The sequence below is a fragment of the Lentinula edodes genome (assembly GCF_021015755.1).
Source record: "Lentinula edodes strain Le(Bin) 0899 ss11 chromosome Unknown C8R40scaffold_13, whole genome shotgun sequence".
Taxonomy (NCBI): domain Eukaryota; kingdom Fungi; phylum Basidiomycota; class Agaricomycetes; order Agaricales; family Omphalotaceae; genus Lentinula; species Lentinula edodes.
Genome location: NW_025764319.1, coordinates 121,863 through 139,214, shown reverse-complemented (window position 1 = coordinate 139,214; position 17,352 = coordinate 121,863). Strand labels below are relative to the sequence as shown.

At 46.9% G+C, this 17,352-nt stretch overlaps 5 protein-coding genes across 5 annotated transcripts; 3 read left to right on the top strand and 2 right to left on the bottom strand.

Moving 5' to 3' along the window:
• The first annotated feature begins 582 nt into the window (after nt 1–582).
• Nucleotides 583–3,989, top strand: C8R40DRAFT_124376 (uncharacterized protein). Its single transcript, XM_046233596.1, has 5 exons — nt 583–693; nt 749–944; nt 996–1,052; nt 1,110–3,659; nt 3,752–3,989. The coding sequence occupies exons 2-5, from the start codon at nt 761–763 to the stop codon at nt 3,829–3,831; spliced, it is 2,871 nt and encodes a 956-aa protein (XP_046087362.1). The 5' UTR covers nt 583–693; nt 749–760; the 3' UTR covers nt 3,832–3,989.
• A 2,207-nt stretch (nt 3,990–6,196) lies between these two features.
• On the top strand, nt 6,197–7,756 carry C8R40DRAFT_124372 (uncharacterized protein). Its single transcript, XM_046233594.1, has 2 exons — nt 6,197–6,215; nt 6,284–7,756. Exon 2 carries the CDS (start codon nt 6,508–6,510, stop codon nt 7,435–7,437), a length of 930 nt encoding a protein of 309 aa, XP_046087361.1. The 5' UTR covers nt 6,197–6,215; nt 6,284–6,507; the 3' UTR covers nt 7,438–7,756.
• A 38-nt stretch (nt 7,757–7,794) lies between these two features.
• C8R40DRAFT_1099110 (uncharacterized protein) lies at nt 7,795–10,381 on the top strand. The gene is made up of 5 exons (XM_046227844.1): nt 7,795–7,995; nt 8,049–8,095; nt 8,151–8,177; nt 8,231–9,388; nt 9,441–10,381. Exons 1-5 carry the CDS (start codon nt 7,991–7,993, stop codon nt 10,334–10,336), a joined length of 2,133 nt encoding a protein of 710 aa, XP_046087360.1. The 5' UTR covers nt 7,795–7,990; the 3' UTR covers nt 10,337–10,381.
• Nucleotides 10,382–13,635, bottom strand: C8R40DRAFT_1249550 (uncharacterized protein). Its single transcript, XM_046233676.1, has 8 exons — nt 13,140–13,635; nt 12,656–13,087; nt 12,555–12,599; nt 12,418–12,495; nt 11,966–12,364; nt 11,323–11,905; nt 10,577–11,262; nt 10,382–10,513 (listed from the first exon to the last, which is right to left on the bottom strand). The coding sequence occupies exons 1-8, from the start codon at nt 13,608–13,610 to the stop codon at nt 10,493–10,495; spliced, it is 2,715 nt and encodes a 904-aa protein (XP_046087359.1). The 5' UTR covers nt 13,611–13,635; the 3' UTR covers nt 10,382–10,492.
• Nucleotides 13,636–14,819: 1,184 nt separating this feature from the next.
• Nucleotides 14,820–16,065, bottom strand: C8R40DRAFT_124317 (uncharacterized protein). Its single transcript, XM_046233585.1, has 2 exons — nt 15,645–16,065; nt 14,820–15,584 (listed from the first exon to the last, which is right to left on the bottom strand). Exons 1-2 carry the CDS (start codon nt 15,972–15,974, stop codon nt 15,099–15,101), a joined length of 816 nt encoding a protein of 271 aa, XP_046087358.1. The 5' UTR covers nt 15,975–16,065; the 3' UTR covers nt 14,820–15,098.
• Between the last annotated feature and the right edge of the window lie 1,287 nt (nt 16,066–17,352).

Sequence of the window (17,352 nt, the reverse complement as noted above, 5' to 3'; positions counted from 1 at the left end):
GCTAGCGAAAAGTGAGCTGTAAGGAATGGGCGAATTCAGTGAACAATATGCGTACTTTATAGGTGTTGCTTGCAGGATCCACGGGCCACACAGTCTCTGAGAATTACAAGCAATACCCTTTGCTCCTTTGACAACTACGTATTGTCGGAATTCAACAAAGGCTACGACATGTATACCGCTCAAGCTTGTGACCCTTCGATTTTCTGATCTGAAAAAATGAAGGCTGTATGACCAAAGTCAAAGCCGATACACCACCTAAGTGGTCCCAGAAATTCCATGAGCGACGCTAACTTGATAATATTTGCATCACACGCGTACGGTACGGCAGAACGTTTGACGGGTCATCATGTGACCTATCATAGATGCGATGTGAGTCGCTGAATAGTTGAGCATATACAATCTAACCTCTACAGCTACGAATACTCTTTTTCTTATTCTTATTCTTATCATTATAATCATCGATCCCAATGCATATGCCTAAGGGCGTGTGTTCCAGCAACTTATAGTTGCTGGACTTGCTTAATTTTAGGTTAGAAGACCTCGAATAGAAGACCTCGAATGCGGCTAGAGCCGAAGGTTAAGGGATCTCTTTGAACATGTCAAGTCCTTTGTCCCTTTGTACTATCAATTTCTGCGCCCAGGGGATGCATCTTCAACCTGAACGTCAATTACAAACTGCGCTAGTCGTACTTGGTCAGTTTCTCCCCGATTCATTCGTTTCCCGTTGTTCATGATCACTTTCTCATAGGTACTATTTACAATGAGCAATAACTCTCGAACCTCGGTTTCGGACGACAACTCTACCTCGGGCGCCGCTGGGGCGATGGTCGCTGGACGGAAGCGCAAGGAACCCGATCGTCATCATTCTACTGGCGTGGCTCAAGGCCCAAACGATGGAAGGGAGTTTCCTCCTTCAAAGCGGCGCAAACTCCGTGACATCATTCGTGAGTATCTAGTCAATTGCGACGTAAAGACTTATAACGCGAACGATACAGATCATGTCGTACGAAGTTCGCGAGCCAAAAAGTCTCCGAGAGTGCGTAAGAACCTTGGTGGGTGATGCATGATATCCTTCCATAGCGTTCATCCGTTGATTTCAGTCATCCCAGGGACGTTTCGTATGATCACTGGACCTTCAAGTATTCCTTGTGGTTCGAATGCGAGGAGTCATCTATCTAAACACGCCTTCCGAGCGCTGCAGACCATGGATCTCGATCAGGATACGGACAACAGTACCCTTTACGATAGCCGTCCGCTTTCTTCCCCCTACGATCCTGTCACTGGGGAGTCTCGCTCTATTTTGGAGGACGGGTACGACCTCGAAGAGCCATCAAGTCATATACGAGATGTGGCCAGCACCGCAATGCTCTCAGAAGGAGATCAGGAGTATATGAGCTCGGCTAGCACTTTCCAAAATTCCACCCAATGGAGACCTACTTCTTCCAATTCTTTTTCTCGTCGTGATCCTGTCATAGTCGACCACTCGACCTATTCCCGTCTGGATCACGATGCGCCCGCCATTTTCATGTCCTCCGAGGGGCATTATCTTGTTCAAGCCAACGAAGGCGTCATGTCCCTCAAAACGGAGAACCCAGCTGTCATCTACCAAAACCCAGTCGAGCCCGACAGGGCTGGTAATGAGGATGGAAAGCAGGAGGATAGACTCCTGACCAATAATCGATCGAGCCATCTAGATCCTGAAACCATGACCACCGAAACCCATTTTCCTCAGGAAGTGTTCACCGAATCTGCAATTTCTGAACTCGTGGTCGGAAACGGGCACGAGGAACAGTCTCCGAATAGTGATTCTTACGAAGATGTTTACCTCGCCTCTGCACATGAACTCGAGGCCGGAAAGATTGAAGAGACTCGGAATCTTTCTTCATTGGCGCTCCCTAATCGATCCCGTCTATCTGGGCTTGAACATGGTGCGAACCTCGTTTTCACTGATGATGGCTCCCCGGCGATTAGGGAAGTGCAACAGGAGCCACAGCAGGAGGAGGATGATTGGGAACAGGCACAAGCTGGTGATTGCGTCTCTCAGAAATTGAAATTCCCTGTTACGAAGTTTCCTGAATATGGTCAGGGAACAGAGCAGTCAGGACCTCCTGCATCTTGGTGTGCGGACATCGACCGAGACATCCCCACTCCCCGTTTATTGAACTCCGACGTCGAAGACATCAGCGCTGTGATAAATCTCTACGATCCTTGTCAGGAGCAGGAAGAGGAGGACCGGGAAGAGGATCAGGAAGAGGGGGGGGACGAAATCAATAATCATCTATATCCAGAATCAGGATTTGTTGGATTTCCCGACTCTCAAACTCAACCTCAATACACAGACATTGAACAGGACATCGCCAGTCCCTCCCTATCGAACTCTGACCAACATGATATTGCTGACGGGTATTATGAAGATTTGGATCAGGAGCAGGAGCAGGATCGGGAGGAGTGGGGGCAATCAAATCTTCCACCTTCGCGAGATTTCATAGGATTTTCCGAACCTAACCCCCCCGTTGCGGAGTTTCTTGACGTGGGCGAAGGAGACAATCAACTTAAACCTCTTGAATCTTTCGACTATCTATCTCAATCTCGATATATGGAGATCGAACAAGAAATCCCTGTTCTCTCCCTATCAAATTCCAAAGAAGAAAGTAGGACTGCAAGTGTAAAAATGGTGGATATTGAGGCTCCACCTTGGTGGTATACTGAAGAAACAGGTGAAACGGATAATCTTGTCGAAGATGCAAATGGATATTATACCAACGAGTATCAGGGCGATGACGAGGTTGATCACATTTCCGTGCACAATGCTGTACTTCATCCTCCCAGATTGAACATATCTCCTCCTTTGAACGTACCTTCTCCCTCTCTGAACGTATCTCCTCCTCCCTCTTCAAACGTACCTCCTCAAGCAGAAAATGTACAAAAGGTGCTGCTTAATACTGATCTTCACAATGGTTGTCCTACTGTTTCAGTCTACAGCCCCGACGCGGACTACGAAGGAGATGAAGAGGCCGGTGGTAATGAAGGGTCTTACGACGAGAAAGATAGTATGTCAATGGAATATTGGGATACCAACGACGAGTCGTCTGGCGCAATCTGGAATTCATCTCCTTCGACCATTACAGAAGTTTTTGCTCCCTATCCTGAACTTCCTGATCATACCCATGTGTCCTATAGCAACGACGTAGGACACGAATGGGGTGACAGCCAAGCTGAAGCTAGCAACGACCAGCATATTACAACTGTCTACAACGCTGGCCCTCAGCCAGTGGAAACTTCCACTGCACAGTCATTCAGCGTATCTCAGTCACACTCTGCGCAAAACTTCATGTCTTGGAGTGCGCCCCAAGACTTCGTTCACTCCGATCCTGAGCATCCTGGGGTATTTCACGACAATATCGCTGTATCTGAATATGATAGCATACCAGGCACCAGTGGAAGATGGTTCGTTGGAGAAAATGATATATTAGGGGGTGTATGTGAGCCAGGTGACGAGCCCTCTTTCATGCCTTCGCCTTCGCTACCTTCGCCTGTTGCGGAAAATCATCTTATATGGAACAGTCCGGTTCCCCGGCCTCGTTATACCGGTGTAAGCTATAACCTCGACGCGGAAGAAAGATGTGACGACAACCCAGTGTGGCTCGATGTCAATATTGGTGAGTCTGATGACCATGTCGAAATCGTCAATAATCAGTATGTTGTCCTCAATGTCAGCTGAATATCGTAACATGTTTGACACACCTTCTAGTAGGCCTCATTTGTCTTCTTTTCCGGAAGGTGTCCATGCTTGGAATGCACCGCCGGGTAATTACGCTGATTTCGACGTAGTTCACGGAGAACCTGATAATGAACCGGGAGATAATGAAGATTGGTTCACATCGCAAGACGAGATGTCAGTGGACCCAGGTGGCACATCTTATGTTGCACCTTTGAACGTACCTCTTCTGTCTACCGCGGAAATTCCTGTGGCTTACGAAAATCTACTTCATCATGCCCATGACTATGCACTCCATAGCAATGACGCGGATTTCAGCCTAGGATGGGCTGAGAACAATTGCCAATCATCGGACGACGGAACAAGGTTTTTCGATCCCAACGCCATGTTGAGCGCCGATTCTCGTCCGAGCTCCAATTCGGGCTCGGATGATCCCCTTCCCCGTCCTGATGTCAATCCTACGAATACGAGACCCAGTGTCACCATCGAAGAAATACAGGAACCAGAGATTTACCCAAATCCTCTTCCTTATATGGGCCCAGATGGCCCAATACTCCGTCCCACTACTGCTATGGGCCAACATCCTAACGTCGAGCACGCTCAAGACGGCTGTTATCAACAAAATCCGAATAGATATTTCGACTCGGACGATCATGCCGATCTATTTCACGATACCAATAACGGTTCAGGTGACGGCAACAACCATAATAACTATGAATCGTTCAATGGAGATGACGACGTGCAAATGGACCAGGGAGCATCCAGAGATGGGATTGAGATTGATGCCGAGAATGATACTAGACCTCAGCAGTTTGACACAGCTAATGCAAGCTATATACGAGGACTCTCGCCTCTCACAGAAATTCCCGATACTCCAATGCCCAAGACTTACTCTAATGAAGATGAAGTGCTGGCTAGCCTAATGGGGGAGTTGTCGTCTTTGGTCCAGAATGGTGTGAAATCCTTATCTATGGTGCGTCTTCCCGTCATCAACTATGAGAACTCAATGATGATAATCAACTTTTAGCAATCTCACTTCAAGTCCCAGATGAATGACCCCAACATCAATATTGACACATTAGAAGCAATTTTAAATCGATGTTATCGCTATGTCGGTGCTCTTTCGGATAATGCTGCACCTTCTTTTGCACGCCCTGAACATGACAGCAATGATCAGCATTTATCTGCAGACTCAGAATTCTCTCCCAAGTTATACAACCCGCCCACTCATAGAACTGAGGGTAAAAACTATCTCGCGGAATTAGTTCGTAACGAGACCGGCGTCCTTTTGGGAATTTTGGGCGTCGACGAAACCCGTGTGGAACCGCTTACTCCGACAGGGAAATTTCTAGCTACCATTTCGCCGGGAACCATTAAGGACTTTGCCAATTCCAGACACGACGGTCCGACTGTCCAGAACTTTGTTTTGCAGCTGCACCACGGTCGGCGGACAGCCTGGAATAAAGCTGCTGCCGAAGTCTTTTGCAAGCATTTTCGGTCTCAGGAGGGCTTCGGGAACTATAAGAAGAAAGACGTTTATGAAGCCTTTATTGCGCATATCACACAGCTGAAAAGAGAGTTTGCCCTGCAGGGAAGGCAGAAGTCAACACGGGAAAAGGATGATGAACGACACGCCAGAAGGTTGGCTCGGCGACATAAAGTAGGCCTCATTTTTTGCCTGCTCTCATTTTCTAATCCTTTGCAAATATCAGCTCTTGCATCGGCGCATCAAGGCGTTCCACCAAATCTACCGCTACCATCCAGGCCCTTTGGGTGAGCTTGCCAAGTTCATACGGCGTCTTACACCAGAATGTATGAGTGGAGATGAAACTGGTATGGACGGAAAGTATTACAAAACACAGGTAGAGTGGCGCTCGCAAGAGTTAGCCGACTTCCTAGCCCTACTGAGCGCCTGGTATATGGGTGGTCGCTACCTGGATCATGGCAAGTATTCACCTGGAGAGCTTCCGCATCCGCGGTATCCTTCGAATAGGGTTGACATGGTCATGCAAGCGGACGCTGCGTCTTTACAATTACCAATCAATTGGTACAATCCAGCCTGGCTCACAGAATATCAAGAACGGCGAAATATCTTGTCTCCTTTGCCCGCTGTCTCTCTGGAATTGCCCGGCGACATCGCACGGTATGTATACCACTGATCATGAAGTCAATGCACAGTATTGATCTTATTTGCAGTGAAGCGAAACGCTTTTTATCAGTGAAGGGGCGCTCTGACCGTCCTTTGCCTAAAGATCATCCTCTTCTAAACTGAAGCTGTCCTGATACCGTACCTTCCTTGTATACTTGAAATGATTATTATACCTTCAAAGATTCGGAAACATTCATATGAGCCAAGTGTTTGATTATGATCTTGTTACGCGTCATCGAGTGGCGTGAGCCGAATGAAAACTTTTCACGCGGAACCCTCATGTTGTTGCAAGGACTCAACGCACAACGGTTCACTCTTCCTGACTCTTCAGAGCCTAATATACTCAAGGTGGGTACAGGTTTAGATTGGCAGTGTCTGTTTTCTCAACTGATATTAGGCCCAACGTTTAAACCCAGAACGCTGCAACCGTAGGAGAAAAACTGACACTTATCGCTTGAAAGACAATGGAACCGAAAATCGCACGAGTGCAGTACGAAGCCCCACATTTCTTCGAGGCACTTTCTGGACGTGTGTTGTAACAGTCTTGTGCAAGCTTTTTGGCAATCATCGATTTACTCTTTTGATCACACTTCCCCTTGTGTTGGCGTACCTTGTTCAGAAGTATTTCCCTTCAGCGCGCATGCCGAAGAAGCTAATTGGAATGTCGTGCACCACTATGGGTGTCATTTGTAGTTGTGCTCTCCCGGACCTCTTCGCGCCATTGCGTGCGATCAACTGCAATGCCGATTACTACGTTAGTCTCTGTGGTAGAACTGAAGCTGCACCGACAGAAACAGTTTCCACATATAACGATGCTCTCTTTGGGCCTGCAACGAGTGCGCAGTTTCCTTATCCTCCTCGACCAGCCACTACCACTACGACGACCACACAAAGCGAACAGGAGACCTCCGTCTTGCAAGTTCCTGTTCTCCTTGATTCTCCCTCCCGAAATTTTCTTCCATTAGACTTTGGGCTTGCTAATAACGGCGCCAAAGTTTTGCCGGCGCTCACATCTCCTACTGAAGGATCGAGTCCTCTTTCGTACGTGGCTGGGCTGATTTCAGTCCTTAGGGGCTATGATAAAACGCAAATGCACATGAATCCTCCGCGTGTTGTTCTAGAGGAGGAGGTTCTTTTGTCCAACTGTTGGAAATTTGCAGGCTCACAAGGTCACATCGCTATTGCTCTATCGGATTCCATCATTTGGAATCGATTCACAATCCATTCTCCCGACGGTGACCCTGGAGTCAAGCTCAGGCAGGCTCCTAGAGTCATCGTTATGCAAGCCCTTGTCTCGCAAGAGAATATCCTGGTTGATGCTCGCAGACTGTCAGCCTGGGAGGATTTCGTCGTAGTTGAACAACTTCTCGATCCATCGATCTTCAATTCTTCCACGGCCTTTATGGAAGTGGCGAGAATTGTCTACATGCCTTCGGAAGGAGGCCAACAGATGTTTTCTACCTTCTCTCCAGTTCAAACATCCATTGTACTGGTTCAAATACTTGATAACTGGGGGGATACATCCACCTGTCTTCATAGAATTTCATTTCACGGTGACACTCTTGATTAATATATTATTGCGTCCTATGTACCTTCGAACGATTCACTAAAATGGCTGCTCTCTAGCAAACTTAGTGCTGAAGGAAGCAGCTAGTTTATGTATTGTCATTTACAAACTTTGCATCGACGTTCACATTTTGATCAAAATAACACTCAGATAATGAGATGCTCTCTAATGCTGTCCTGCTGGACATATGGAGCAGAAACAAACTAAAAGTAGTCAAGATATACCGGTACCCTTCCGCTGATCAGCTCATAGTTGAATGCTTATCTGAATGCTTGCAAGAAGTTACCAGGTTCGTACTTCGGAGATTTAGCGCCCGATTGTTTGTGTTTAGTCAGTGTTTGAAGATGGGCGCTAATGATGAGAGAGAACTCAGCCTCAACGTTCTCAGCAGCATATACATAATACTGTGACCACTTCTTGTGGTCTTCTCTTCGACTCAGGTCGCGAATATTCTCTTGCTCCTTCACTGAAAACCCTTTTGCTTTTTTTTCTCCTCGACGCAACTCGCAGATATTCTCTCTCGCTGTATTCCTCCAAGGACTATCTAGTTAAAACGATGAGGTTTGCAGCATCGTAATACTTAATCAAAGATGCATCTCACCTCACAATGACAGTATTGCACTGACTGATAATGATCTGGTACGCAATCGTCGCAAAAATAGTATGTATTGAACTTGTGTTTCCCTCCGATCTACATTGAAAGGTTCTGATACTAGACAATCCGAGTACGGCGGGTATCACATGTAGGACCGACACAAACTTTGTCACTAAGCAGTTGAATGACCCTCTTTTCCAGATTTATCACCGACATCCCCTGAAATCTTGAATGACGCACCCCATCTCACCAAACTATACTCTGTTTTGAACGAGTTGACTTTCTCCGATGGTCTTTGTGGTGCAAACCTTCCCCGTACAAAAGAATTCGTCACCTCTCCTAATTGCACCTATATTCCTGAACCTCCCTTGGGCTCCACACGCGACCTATATCGTCGTCGTGACGCACGATATGGTCCAGATGATCCAATTTCCTGGCCTCAACCATTCAATCCCCGATATCCGTTTTTCGCTGCTGTCACAAAGAAGCCAACTGGCGTAGTCCCGTTTGAGGATTTTGTAATGTGGATGAATCTACAGGAACAAGATATGGGTTTTACAGAGCAGGGGAGGGAGCGCAAAGAGGGAGTAGTGACAAAGCGTGTCTTGGAGCCTATTGAGAACAAGATAACATTGCTTCGGCAACGGACTCGAGTGTTTCTCACTGAGGCCAGTATATCTAGCAGTGAACATTTCTTAATCCAAGAAAACAACGATACTATTGATCTATGCCTCACTTGCCTTCGCGGTATTTCTTCTACCCTCCGAGTTCTACAATGCGGGTTAAGCGAATTACAGCGAGCGTGGCTTACTATCGAAGCTATTTTAGATTTTCACCGGGACGTAAGGAAGAGGAATGACATGAACACATCTGGACCTGCATTTGTTCAGCACACAAAGATGGGATCCTTCGTCTGGGATGACAAAGACGCCAGGATGTTGTTTCTAGCTGGCCTTCCTGTCTTTTTCATACGTCCGTGGTCGGCCTTTGACCGTCAAATTATCACAACAGTTGTATCGTTGAAGAAACCCTTGCCTCCTCTGGTAGAAGTTGCGCCTGCAGATCCTCCCTATCCACCTCTTGTAACTACACAGGCTGGGTCTGACATAAAGTTTTCGGTGATTCGTTCAGCTACTGCCAACTGCTTCGAAACCGTGAGCCCTTTCCAGAATATGCACCTTCCTGGTGCCTATGCTTCTTCTTATGAACTTGCTCGAGGACGAATCATGGCACCGGCGGAATCGCCAACAAGTACTATTGCTATTGCACAATCGACTCCTGCAAATGCACAAGGTACTCATCGGTCTCGCCATCAAGTTCCCAAAAGAGGGGGACGGAACCGCAAGCTTGCCACCAATCGTACGTCTGATTTCTCTAACATTGTTGAACACTAGCTTACTTATATCGATAGCACCGAAATCTCAACGCGACATATTTGCTGACCTTCCAAATGACGATCCGCGAGTTCCTCCGGCCATACCTGGATGGTACAATGTAAATAAGACCATTCGTCAAGAGGGAATCAAGGCGCAGAAAAAATTGCTTCCTGCCCCAGACCCAGGTTTATTCTTTGGCCTGGAAGACAAGACTCGTCAATCGCCTTACTTCTACACCTGGGAACACATTAGGCCTGCTTGGCTTGCTATGTTACAGGCCGGTAAATCCCCTCAAACTGTGGATGTATGGCGCAAGGTGCTTGCATATACCTTTATCAAGCCTTTGGAAGAAGGGGTAGTCATCACGCCAAAGACACAAGTTGCGTTGGATGCTAAAAATTTGGTCGAGCAGTCCATCAAATCATATGATACAAGGATGAGCTACAGGCCAAGGACTGTCGAAGGTGACTTTGATATTACTAGAAGCAGACAACTCATTCGTGAGCTATGCATGGTTAATTTTCGTTCAGAACTGCTGTACGTCGACGACCTACTGGACCAGAGCAGACCCCAGCCTAGTCCCAGCTTGTCTGTTGCCGAATTAGAGGCAGCGACTGCAAATCATAAACGTAGTAGAAGGACACTCATTAGCCACACCTTGCTCTTTGATTCTTTGACCCCACATGCCAGTGTAGATCTAGGATTAGCAGCCGTCAGCTGGAGCGAACGATATGCTGCTTTGAAGCATTTCTGGACACTGATGGATACTTGGCCGAGAGAGAAGCCCGTAATTTGGAGACGTGGTATTGAAATGGATCTGACTAAACTTGCTTCAATAGGAGTGGAATGGGAGAGGATCCTTGCTCAATTTTATGTTCAAAGTGCCTTTGACATTCTTGGTCGTCCACCTTCTCTGCCTCGTCGATTATAGATTTACTTGTTCAATACAAATTTATTAACGTGCTACTTATCTTGTATTCACTTTCAATTGCTTTTTGTAATCAAGTTATTTGCTATAGACATACAGGAGACAGAGTAAAATAGATAAGTAGAGCTTCAGTGTCAAGGTGCTCAGTGGTCCTTGAAGTTAGATGGTAAATTCACTTTCCTGAACAGGATGCAAGAATGTAATGAGAATGAGATGAAAACAAATGATCAGCACAAAATTGACCTTGTTCAAGGGAAGAGCATGTATGATGGAAGCATCAATCAACGAGTGAGATTGCATTGAATATGCAAAATGAGCAGATATCTTCTCCAGCGGAAGAAGAAGTGTTTCCTTTTCGAGTATGTCATAGAAAAATCGACCGCCAGCGAATCCGAACTTGCGATAGTTGTCATATTCAGCATGCGGGGCCGTTAGTGACCTGTACGGATGTATTTCAACAAATGTTTCACCAACGCTATTCCCGTCCTTGGATTCCCCAATGGTTGTGAATATACGCTTGATGGAACCAGCGGACCATTCCTCGGCAGTTCCTGTATGATACACAACCTGAGCGTCTGAGAACGAGCGTTTTTGCGGAGTAAAAGTGAGGCCCCGTTGCTTAAATCTACCATGAATTCGAACCGAGGCGGTCCAATTCTCGGACGTGCTGATTTTGAGCACCTTATGATAGGTGCTGGCGTCTAGAATTGTCAATGAAGAAACCGGCCAATCAGTGCCCGTATCCGAGTTTGGCTCTTCATAGGCAAGGGCATCATTTATGCGAGTTCCGCGAGCATCCAAGTCTTCAAACGTTTCTTGATATAATGTGGCCAATTCACACGCAATTGGCGGAAATGCCTCCCCATGGAATAGAGATTTCAGCTTTTGCATCATACAAAAGCGAGTGAACATAGTCTTCTCCAATTCCCCTATGTGTGGCAGCATAGCAAACGTGAGGACTGATTCACTTGGACATAGAAATTGCGCACCGAACCGACTATTTGTTTTTGTGGTTTGTAAAATGTAATTGAACCGTTCAAAAGCGAAGCATCTCCAACTATGGACTGGACCAAATAACCGCAAAAGGTCCCCGAAATGGAGCATCATGTGCTGATAAGGGGTGACTCTAGTGTGAGGGTATAAACCACCAAGACGGTCTTTCATCTCGAAACCAATGATACCCGTGAGATATGCTCTGTAATGACGTTCGAAAGTTTGGATGCGTTCTTCTGTCATTACCCGCATGTCCGCTAGACGAATAGAAGTGATAAGATGCATGAAGTTATCCAACATTTCGTATCTGCGTTCTTCATGTGGCAAAGAACCCCAAAGGCGAATCAAAGTGATAGGTAAATTGACAGTACAAAATGTTCGCCATTGATCAGCGGTGAACTTTCCCTGCGAAGCCTCCCCGGGATGATTAGGAGCAGCAGCCATCCAAGACGGAGTTCGAAGTTTTTCCATGTCCTCTCGAATGGCAGCAAGAGTGTCTTTCCCTAGAACGCCCGATCGGCGAGTTGCTGCTTTGTTCAAAAGCTGACCATTCTCACTGGTGATACCAGATTCGAATCGCTGAGGTATGGGAAAGGTGTGATTATCAATGAATCGTATGGAGAATGAGAGCTGACGCACGATGTTATGTATAAGCTCGCGCTTTCCTTTGTTGGTTGAAGGTATCACAATCTCAACTTCCTCTTCCGAAGAATCTGAGCGATCATCACCTTCATCGTAGTTATCCAGGTCATATGGCTCATAATCAAGAGAACCGTTCGACTGTGTTTCGAAAAAATTGTCAACCTGATTTTCAGACAGGTCACCTCTCGGAGACTTGTTTCGATGAGGTCGAGGGCCAGCAGCGGCCTTCTTCCAAATCTTGACGGCGTGAACTATACCCTCTAGAACCTTAGCAGGGTAATGATCAATTTGTGATTTTGTGGCATTGAGAAAGAGTTTGAGATGTTCATCGCGGCTGGGCTCCCCAGGTTGAGTATGATGAGTACTTGAACGTGATACGCCTTGAACTCGAGCATTCTACAACGGGCATCATTGTACACGATCAAAATGTATCAACATCTAGGGCGTACCTGGGCAGAAGGGCCAGCTCCAATGGGGGCATAAGTCGAGAGAGGAGGTAAAGCCGGATTAGCTCCGACTCGAAGGAGCTACGTCAAACAGCATATGAGCATTATTGATATACCGCAGAGGAAAAAAAATACGGAACCGTAGTATCGTTCATCGATGTTCGGTCCACATTACTTTCAGTTTTCTAAACAGACTCGAGCAATTCAATATCTATGGAAACTAGGATATGTAAGAGCGCACCCATTTGAACAACGCATCTATCAGTGTTTGTTTGGCTCGGGAAGGGGCACCGGCTGGCGTGAATGCATGGACCCCATATAGATTTGCTAATTTTTGAATCGTCTCGGTGGACAATTTCTTGAAATGAGTTTTCGGTTGTCCATCTAGGAATGCCTGATGCGCAGCGTTGAACTCTTGATTTGCGGAACTTTTATTGTTCGAGGAAGCTGTTGCAGAGCTCGAACGGTGACTAGGTAATGAATCGTCTTGAGGTGCCCGACTCGAATCCCTTTGTCTTGGAGTTTGCCCGGCTTCAAGCTCTTGATCTACGGAAGTTTGATTCATTGAGAGCGAGGCTGTTGGAGGAATCGAAGGGTGATCGGGTGACGGTATGTCTTGAGCAGGTCGTGTCATGTCCTGAAGCCCCAGAGCTTGCCATTGTCTGACCACTCGCTGTAATTGAGTCAGATATCTACATTGTGAGTCGCGGGATAGATACATTTACCAACTGTAGAAGTGAATCGGCAAGTGCCTTCTTATTACGTCGATAGTCAAGACCCTCCTGAAGAGCAAGATATCGTAGAGAGTCAGCTTTCAAATTCCTCAGATTACTGGCAGTTCCATGATCGAAGATTTCTTTTGCAGTAGCCTTTCCCTCCTCTGTTGAAAGTTTGATTTCCCATAAGCCCTCGCAGTCTACCAGCTCAACGTTCATACCCCAAATTTGACGACAGTGGCGCTGAAGTATGCGGAGGTAAAAACCATGCATGGGGTCAACGACTGTATTCCTAACAGGATCCCAGTAGTCAAGCCGCAAGAGGTCGGAATATCTAACTCCATTTCTGCGAAAAAGTATATCACGCTCTTCTTCAGATTGCGCAGCCAACCAAGCACGAGCCCCTCGACGATGTTCCTCATTAGTTCGGGGAAGGAACGACTGTGAATTCAGATTGTTGAGGTCCGAGGTTTTACACATTGAACAGGGATCAGCATTGCTGCTGAAGTGCGCAAATCCACCGAGAAGTCGTGCTGCGGGCATATCACAAACCAGCAAAGCCAGAGCAGCTCGAACAGAACGCCCGCGGGGATGCTGATAAGTTCGTGCCATGAAGATACCATCGTTCCAGAGTTTCACAAGATCGTCGACCAATGGTCGCAAGATGTAATTTATCTGATGAGCGGACGGCTCTTTGGGACCAGGGATTACACCTACCAAGAAGATGTTTTCGGGCTTTAGTCGCAGCTCGGGGGGAAGATTCAAACAGACGAGGTAAATTCCGCCTACGGAAGCTTTCTTTCCCGCCATACGATTGCCATACGGATTGAAACCGTCTTCGTTCAGATTAAAGACCAGACGACTCTCATTGAGATCATTGGGAGACAGAAAAAGGTTCTTGCCATCCGGACCAAGGAAGGTACGGAGAAAAGCGGATTCCCATATATCTTTCACTTTCCCATCGGCAGGTGGTTCTGGATCATAAGGACGTTCGAGATGTGGTGCGATGTCGCGACGGTTATGCATCCAGGTAATCCACTGCTTTAAATCCTGATAGTGATAAGATCTCACTGAAGTTGGACGCCGGCGATCTGGGTTTGTTGGACGTGGAGAATCCTGTGACGAGCCAAGGGAGGATCGTAGTCGACGGTTACAAGGAGGGCTAGCAGGGGCTGACCGATTGCTGCAGAATTCAGGATAGTTGTCGATATCGTATAACTGGAAACACTTCGGACAGCAAACATAAGTGGTGTATGTTGGATTTAGAGCGAGTCTATCAATAACGGTTCGTATATCTTTTGGTATGTGCATATCGGTTTCCTGAGAGGCGCAATCTGTCATTTTCAGAATGATGCGCAAACTTCCGAGCAGAAAGCCAACTGGAACGGACGAAAGATCGCAGATGATGTGCAGCATAGCAGCGACTACAAGCACAATGAAGAAAATAGATTTCCTAGATTCAAGATCGCCTACAGAGATATCTAGTGGAGGACTGATGAGCAAAAAGCTTGCTTCGTCGACAGGAATATCGCACCAGTGAAATGAACAGACTCTTGACCGCCAGCCGCCCTCTGACATCGTTCGTCCCATTCCACCTCTAATTTACGTCTACAATACTCCAGTTCCACTTCAAGAGCGGTACAAACCACTTTATGCTTGCAGCTGAAGGCAGCAGAAAGCTTTTTCAACGGCATTGTGTTATCAAGGAACATTCGGCTGTTCCGCAACCAGTCTACATGTCCCAGAAAGCTTGAATTGCGTGAGTCCTCATGAAGGCAAGAGATGAAATCTTTGAAGTCGGGGGATCCACCCAGATCACTTCGAAATTGAATGTCGGCAGGTATCCAAGATCGAAGAGGATTCTCCTTCAGATCATGCAGATGGAGTTGAATGTTCTCTAGTGTTTTCCATTCATATAATATGTTTGTCGTGGGCTTCGACGCCTCAGGGATGGGAGTGTCAAGTTCTTCAGTCTCCCTGAGAGAACTGAGGAAGAGGATAGGATACTGAAGGAGAAACGACATTTGGAGGGTCAAACACAGTTTCTGGGAGAGCGGCTTCAGACTGAGTGAACAAGGACATCGTTGGTAAGGAGTAGGGTTCAGGCGAAGCATCGATACGACCACGATCTATTGCTCGACCATTGGCCAAGTGCTGACGTAGCTCGTATTCGCTGTAGAAATATCGTCCAGAGATTGCATCACCCCCTGGTTTCACAACACACACCCCTGAATTAGAACATTCGTCACACCAGCATATATAGATAGCGGAGTTCAGCTCTCCAGGTTGTCGTGGAAGATATTCGCCCCGACGATGGGGGGTTTGAGTCCTGGGTTTCATGACGCGGAGCCGGAAGGGGGGTTGGTGGGGTGGAGTTGTGCTATAATATAGATACGGAGAACCGTTCAAACGCGTACGAAGAAGATCAGATGTTCGACATTCCATATTCCATTTCTGCGACATATGCATATCAATCAGATTACTTGCGCTTTTTAGGCTTAGTTGGATGCAGACCTGTGATGAATCCATGCCCAATGGAGAGGAGCGATTTCTTGCCCTGGCAACGCAACGCATCCATCGATAATAATCTAAGCCACCGACAAGCAGTCGGAGCTGAAAAGACCTGAGTCTTCTCCATGGGTGTTCAGGAAGATTCAAATGTGGCCAGAGCGCTAAATTTACTGCGGTGTTGGCACCTTGAACGGCCCGTCGAACCGTGCCAATACACATCTTTCTCAATCTGGCCGAGTCCAGCAGGTTAGTTCCATGAAACCGAAGTTGACTGTAGGCAAATAAGACCAGCGAAATATCTAATAGTAATCGATTGCCCAGGAACATGTGCATACAGCTACTTGTTATGAAATTTGACAAATAACCTAGTTCCTTCACCCTGATTCGTTATGAATTTTCCGTATTCAAGTTCTCGTGACTGTTCATTATCAATTCCGAGTCTCATTGAAAACGATTCCCAGCCACAATGTAGACATGTTCGAGCGGGAGTTACTACACCATAAAGCGGAATTATATTACATATCATTCCCAGCTGTAGGAGAAGGCGCAAATGGATTCCGGCTGGAATAGCTGGTATTCTGATAGTTGGAAGGACCAGCCTGAGGGGTCGTATTCAAATGAGAATTGTTCGTCCCCGAAGTATTCGAAAAATTCTGGCGCGGGTAAGCTGCTGGAGGAGGGCGCGGGGAGCTTGATTGGGCACGGTCGGCAGAGGATGAAGATGCGGTCATGTTAAAATGAGGGGGAAGAGCAAGAGTGTCACGAAGCGGCAGAGGCGGAGTGACTAGCGGAGCAGGAAGCGGGGTGACTAAGCCAGGCAGTGAGGCGGAGCGACTAAGCAGGTGAGTGAGGCGGAGCGACTAAGCGGAGCGGAGGCGAACTGGTCCCAGATAATGACAGAGATATATTGAGTATCGTAGTCATAGGTAATAATAAGTAAGCACATACCTGGTCCCAGATAATGACAGAGAGGTCAAGATAAGGGACCAGGCTGTGGAGGGTTGGCTATATATACATAATCTAGTCTGCGAGAAACAACGATGTAATACTGTACAGTTCAGGGGCAAGGAAGGAGGCGGAAGCCGATAGAAAGAGAAGGTGGGTCAGGTGGATCAGTAATAGATAGATCAGTAATCGATGGAGATTGACAGCGATGGGATGATGTATTGTACAAGTAAAGGCGTCGAGACGGTGAGAAAGGGAAAATGATAGGGGCTGCGTACTTTATGACATTACCCCCCTCCTTATGACCATTGCCCTCGATGGTCAAGGTTTTGCCGCTGTCGGATGTTTTTTGTGAAAGGCCCGAACAATTTTTGGTGCCCGGCTGAGGTTGGGTGCGGGTTCCCAAGAGTTGTGTCCTGCATCGTAACCTTTCCATTTTACTAGATATTCCAACTTCTTCCATCGTACCCGACTGTCCAAGATCTCCTCCACTTCATATTCCGGTTCATCTTCATCTTCTAAGTACACCGGCTCTGGTGGTGTTGGTATTTCGCCATTGATGGGGTTACCTTTCCATGGATATAGTTTGTCGACATGGAAGACAGGATGAAGGCGGTCTAATGACAAGGGAAGGTCAAGGCGGTAATCCAGAGGTCCGACTTTCTCCAGAATACGGTAAGGTCCTAGCTGTCGGTCTCCTAGTTTTTCACTGGATAGCTGCAGGTTAATGTCCTCCGCACTTAGCCAAACTAGGTCCCCAACTTTG

Excerpts from the sequence above, each read along its gene's own strand:
- C8R40DRAFT_124376 (XM_046233596.1), top strand. The coding sequence starts at position 761 with ATGAGCAATAACTCTCGAACCTCGGTTTCGGACGACAACTCTACCTCG. Across the intron at positions 945-995 it reads CAAACTCCGTGACATCATTC|ATCATGTCGTACGAAGTTCG; the intron begins GTGAGTATCTAG and ends CGAACGATACAG. Across the intron at positions 1,053-1,109 it reads GAGAGTGCGTAAGAACCTTG|GGACGTTTCGTATGATCACT; the intron begins GTGGGTGATGCA and ends CAGTCATCCCAG.
- C8R40DRAFT_124372 (XM_046233594.1), top strand. The coding sequence starts at position 6,508 with ATGCCGAAGAAGCTAATTGGAATGTCGTGCACCACTATGGGTGTCATT.
- C8R40DRAFT_1099110 (XM_046227844.1), top strand. Across the intron at positions 8,178-8,230 it reads GAGTACGGCGGGTATCACAT|ATTTATCACCGACATCCCCT; the intron begins GTAGGACCGACA and ends CCTCTTTTCCAG. Across the intron at positions 9,389-9,440 it reads CCGCAAGCTTGCCACCAATC|CACCGAAATCTCAACGCGAC; the intron begins GTACGTCTGATT and ends TTATATCGATAG.
- C8R40DRAFT_1249550 (XM_046233676.1), bottom strand. The coding sequence starts at position 13,610 with ATGTGTAAAACCTCGGACCTCAACAATCTGAATTCACAGTCGTTCCTT. Across the intron at positions 12,600-12,655 it reads TAGATGCGTTGTTCAAATGG|AAAACTGAAAGTAATGTGGA; the intron begins GTGCGCTCTTAC and ends GAGTCTGTTTAG. Across the intron at positions 12,365-12,417 it reads GAGCTGGCCCTTCTGCCCAG|AATGCTCGAGTTCAAGGCGT; the intron begins GTACGCCCTAGA and ends TGCCCGTTGTAG.
- C8R40DRAFT_124317 (XM_046233585.1), bottom strand. The coding sequence starts at position 15,974 with ATGCACATGTTCCTGGGCAATCGATTACTATTAGATATTTCGCTGGTC. Across the intron at positions 15,585-15,644 it reads TGGGCATGGATTCATCACAG|AAATGGAATATGGAATGTCG; the intron begins GTCTGCATCCAA and ends CATATGTCGCAG.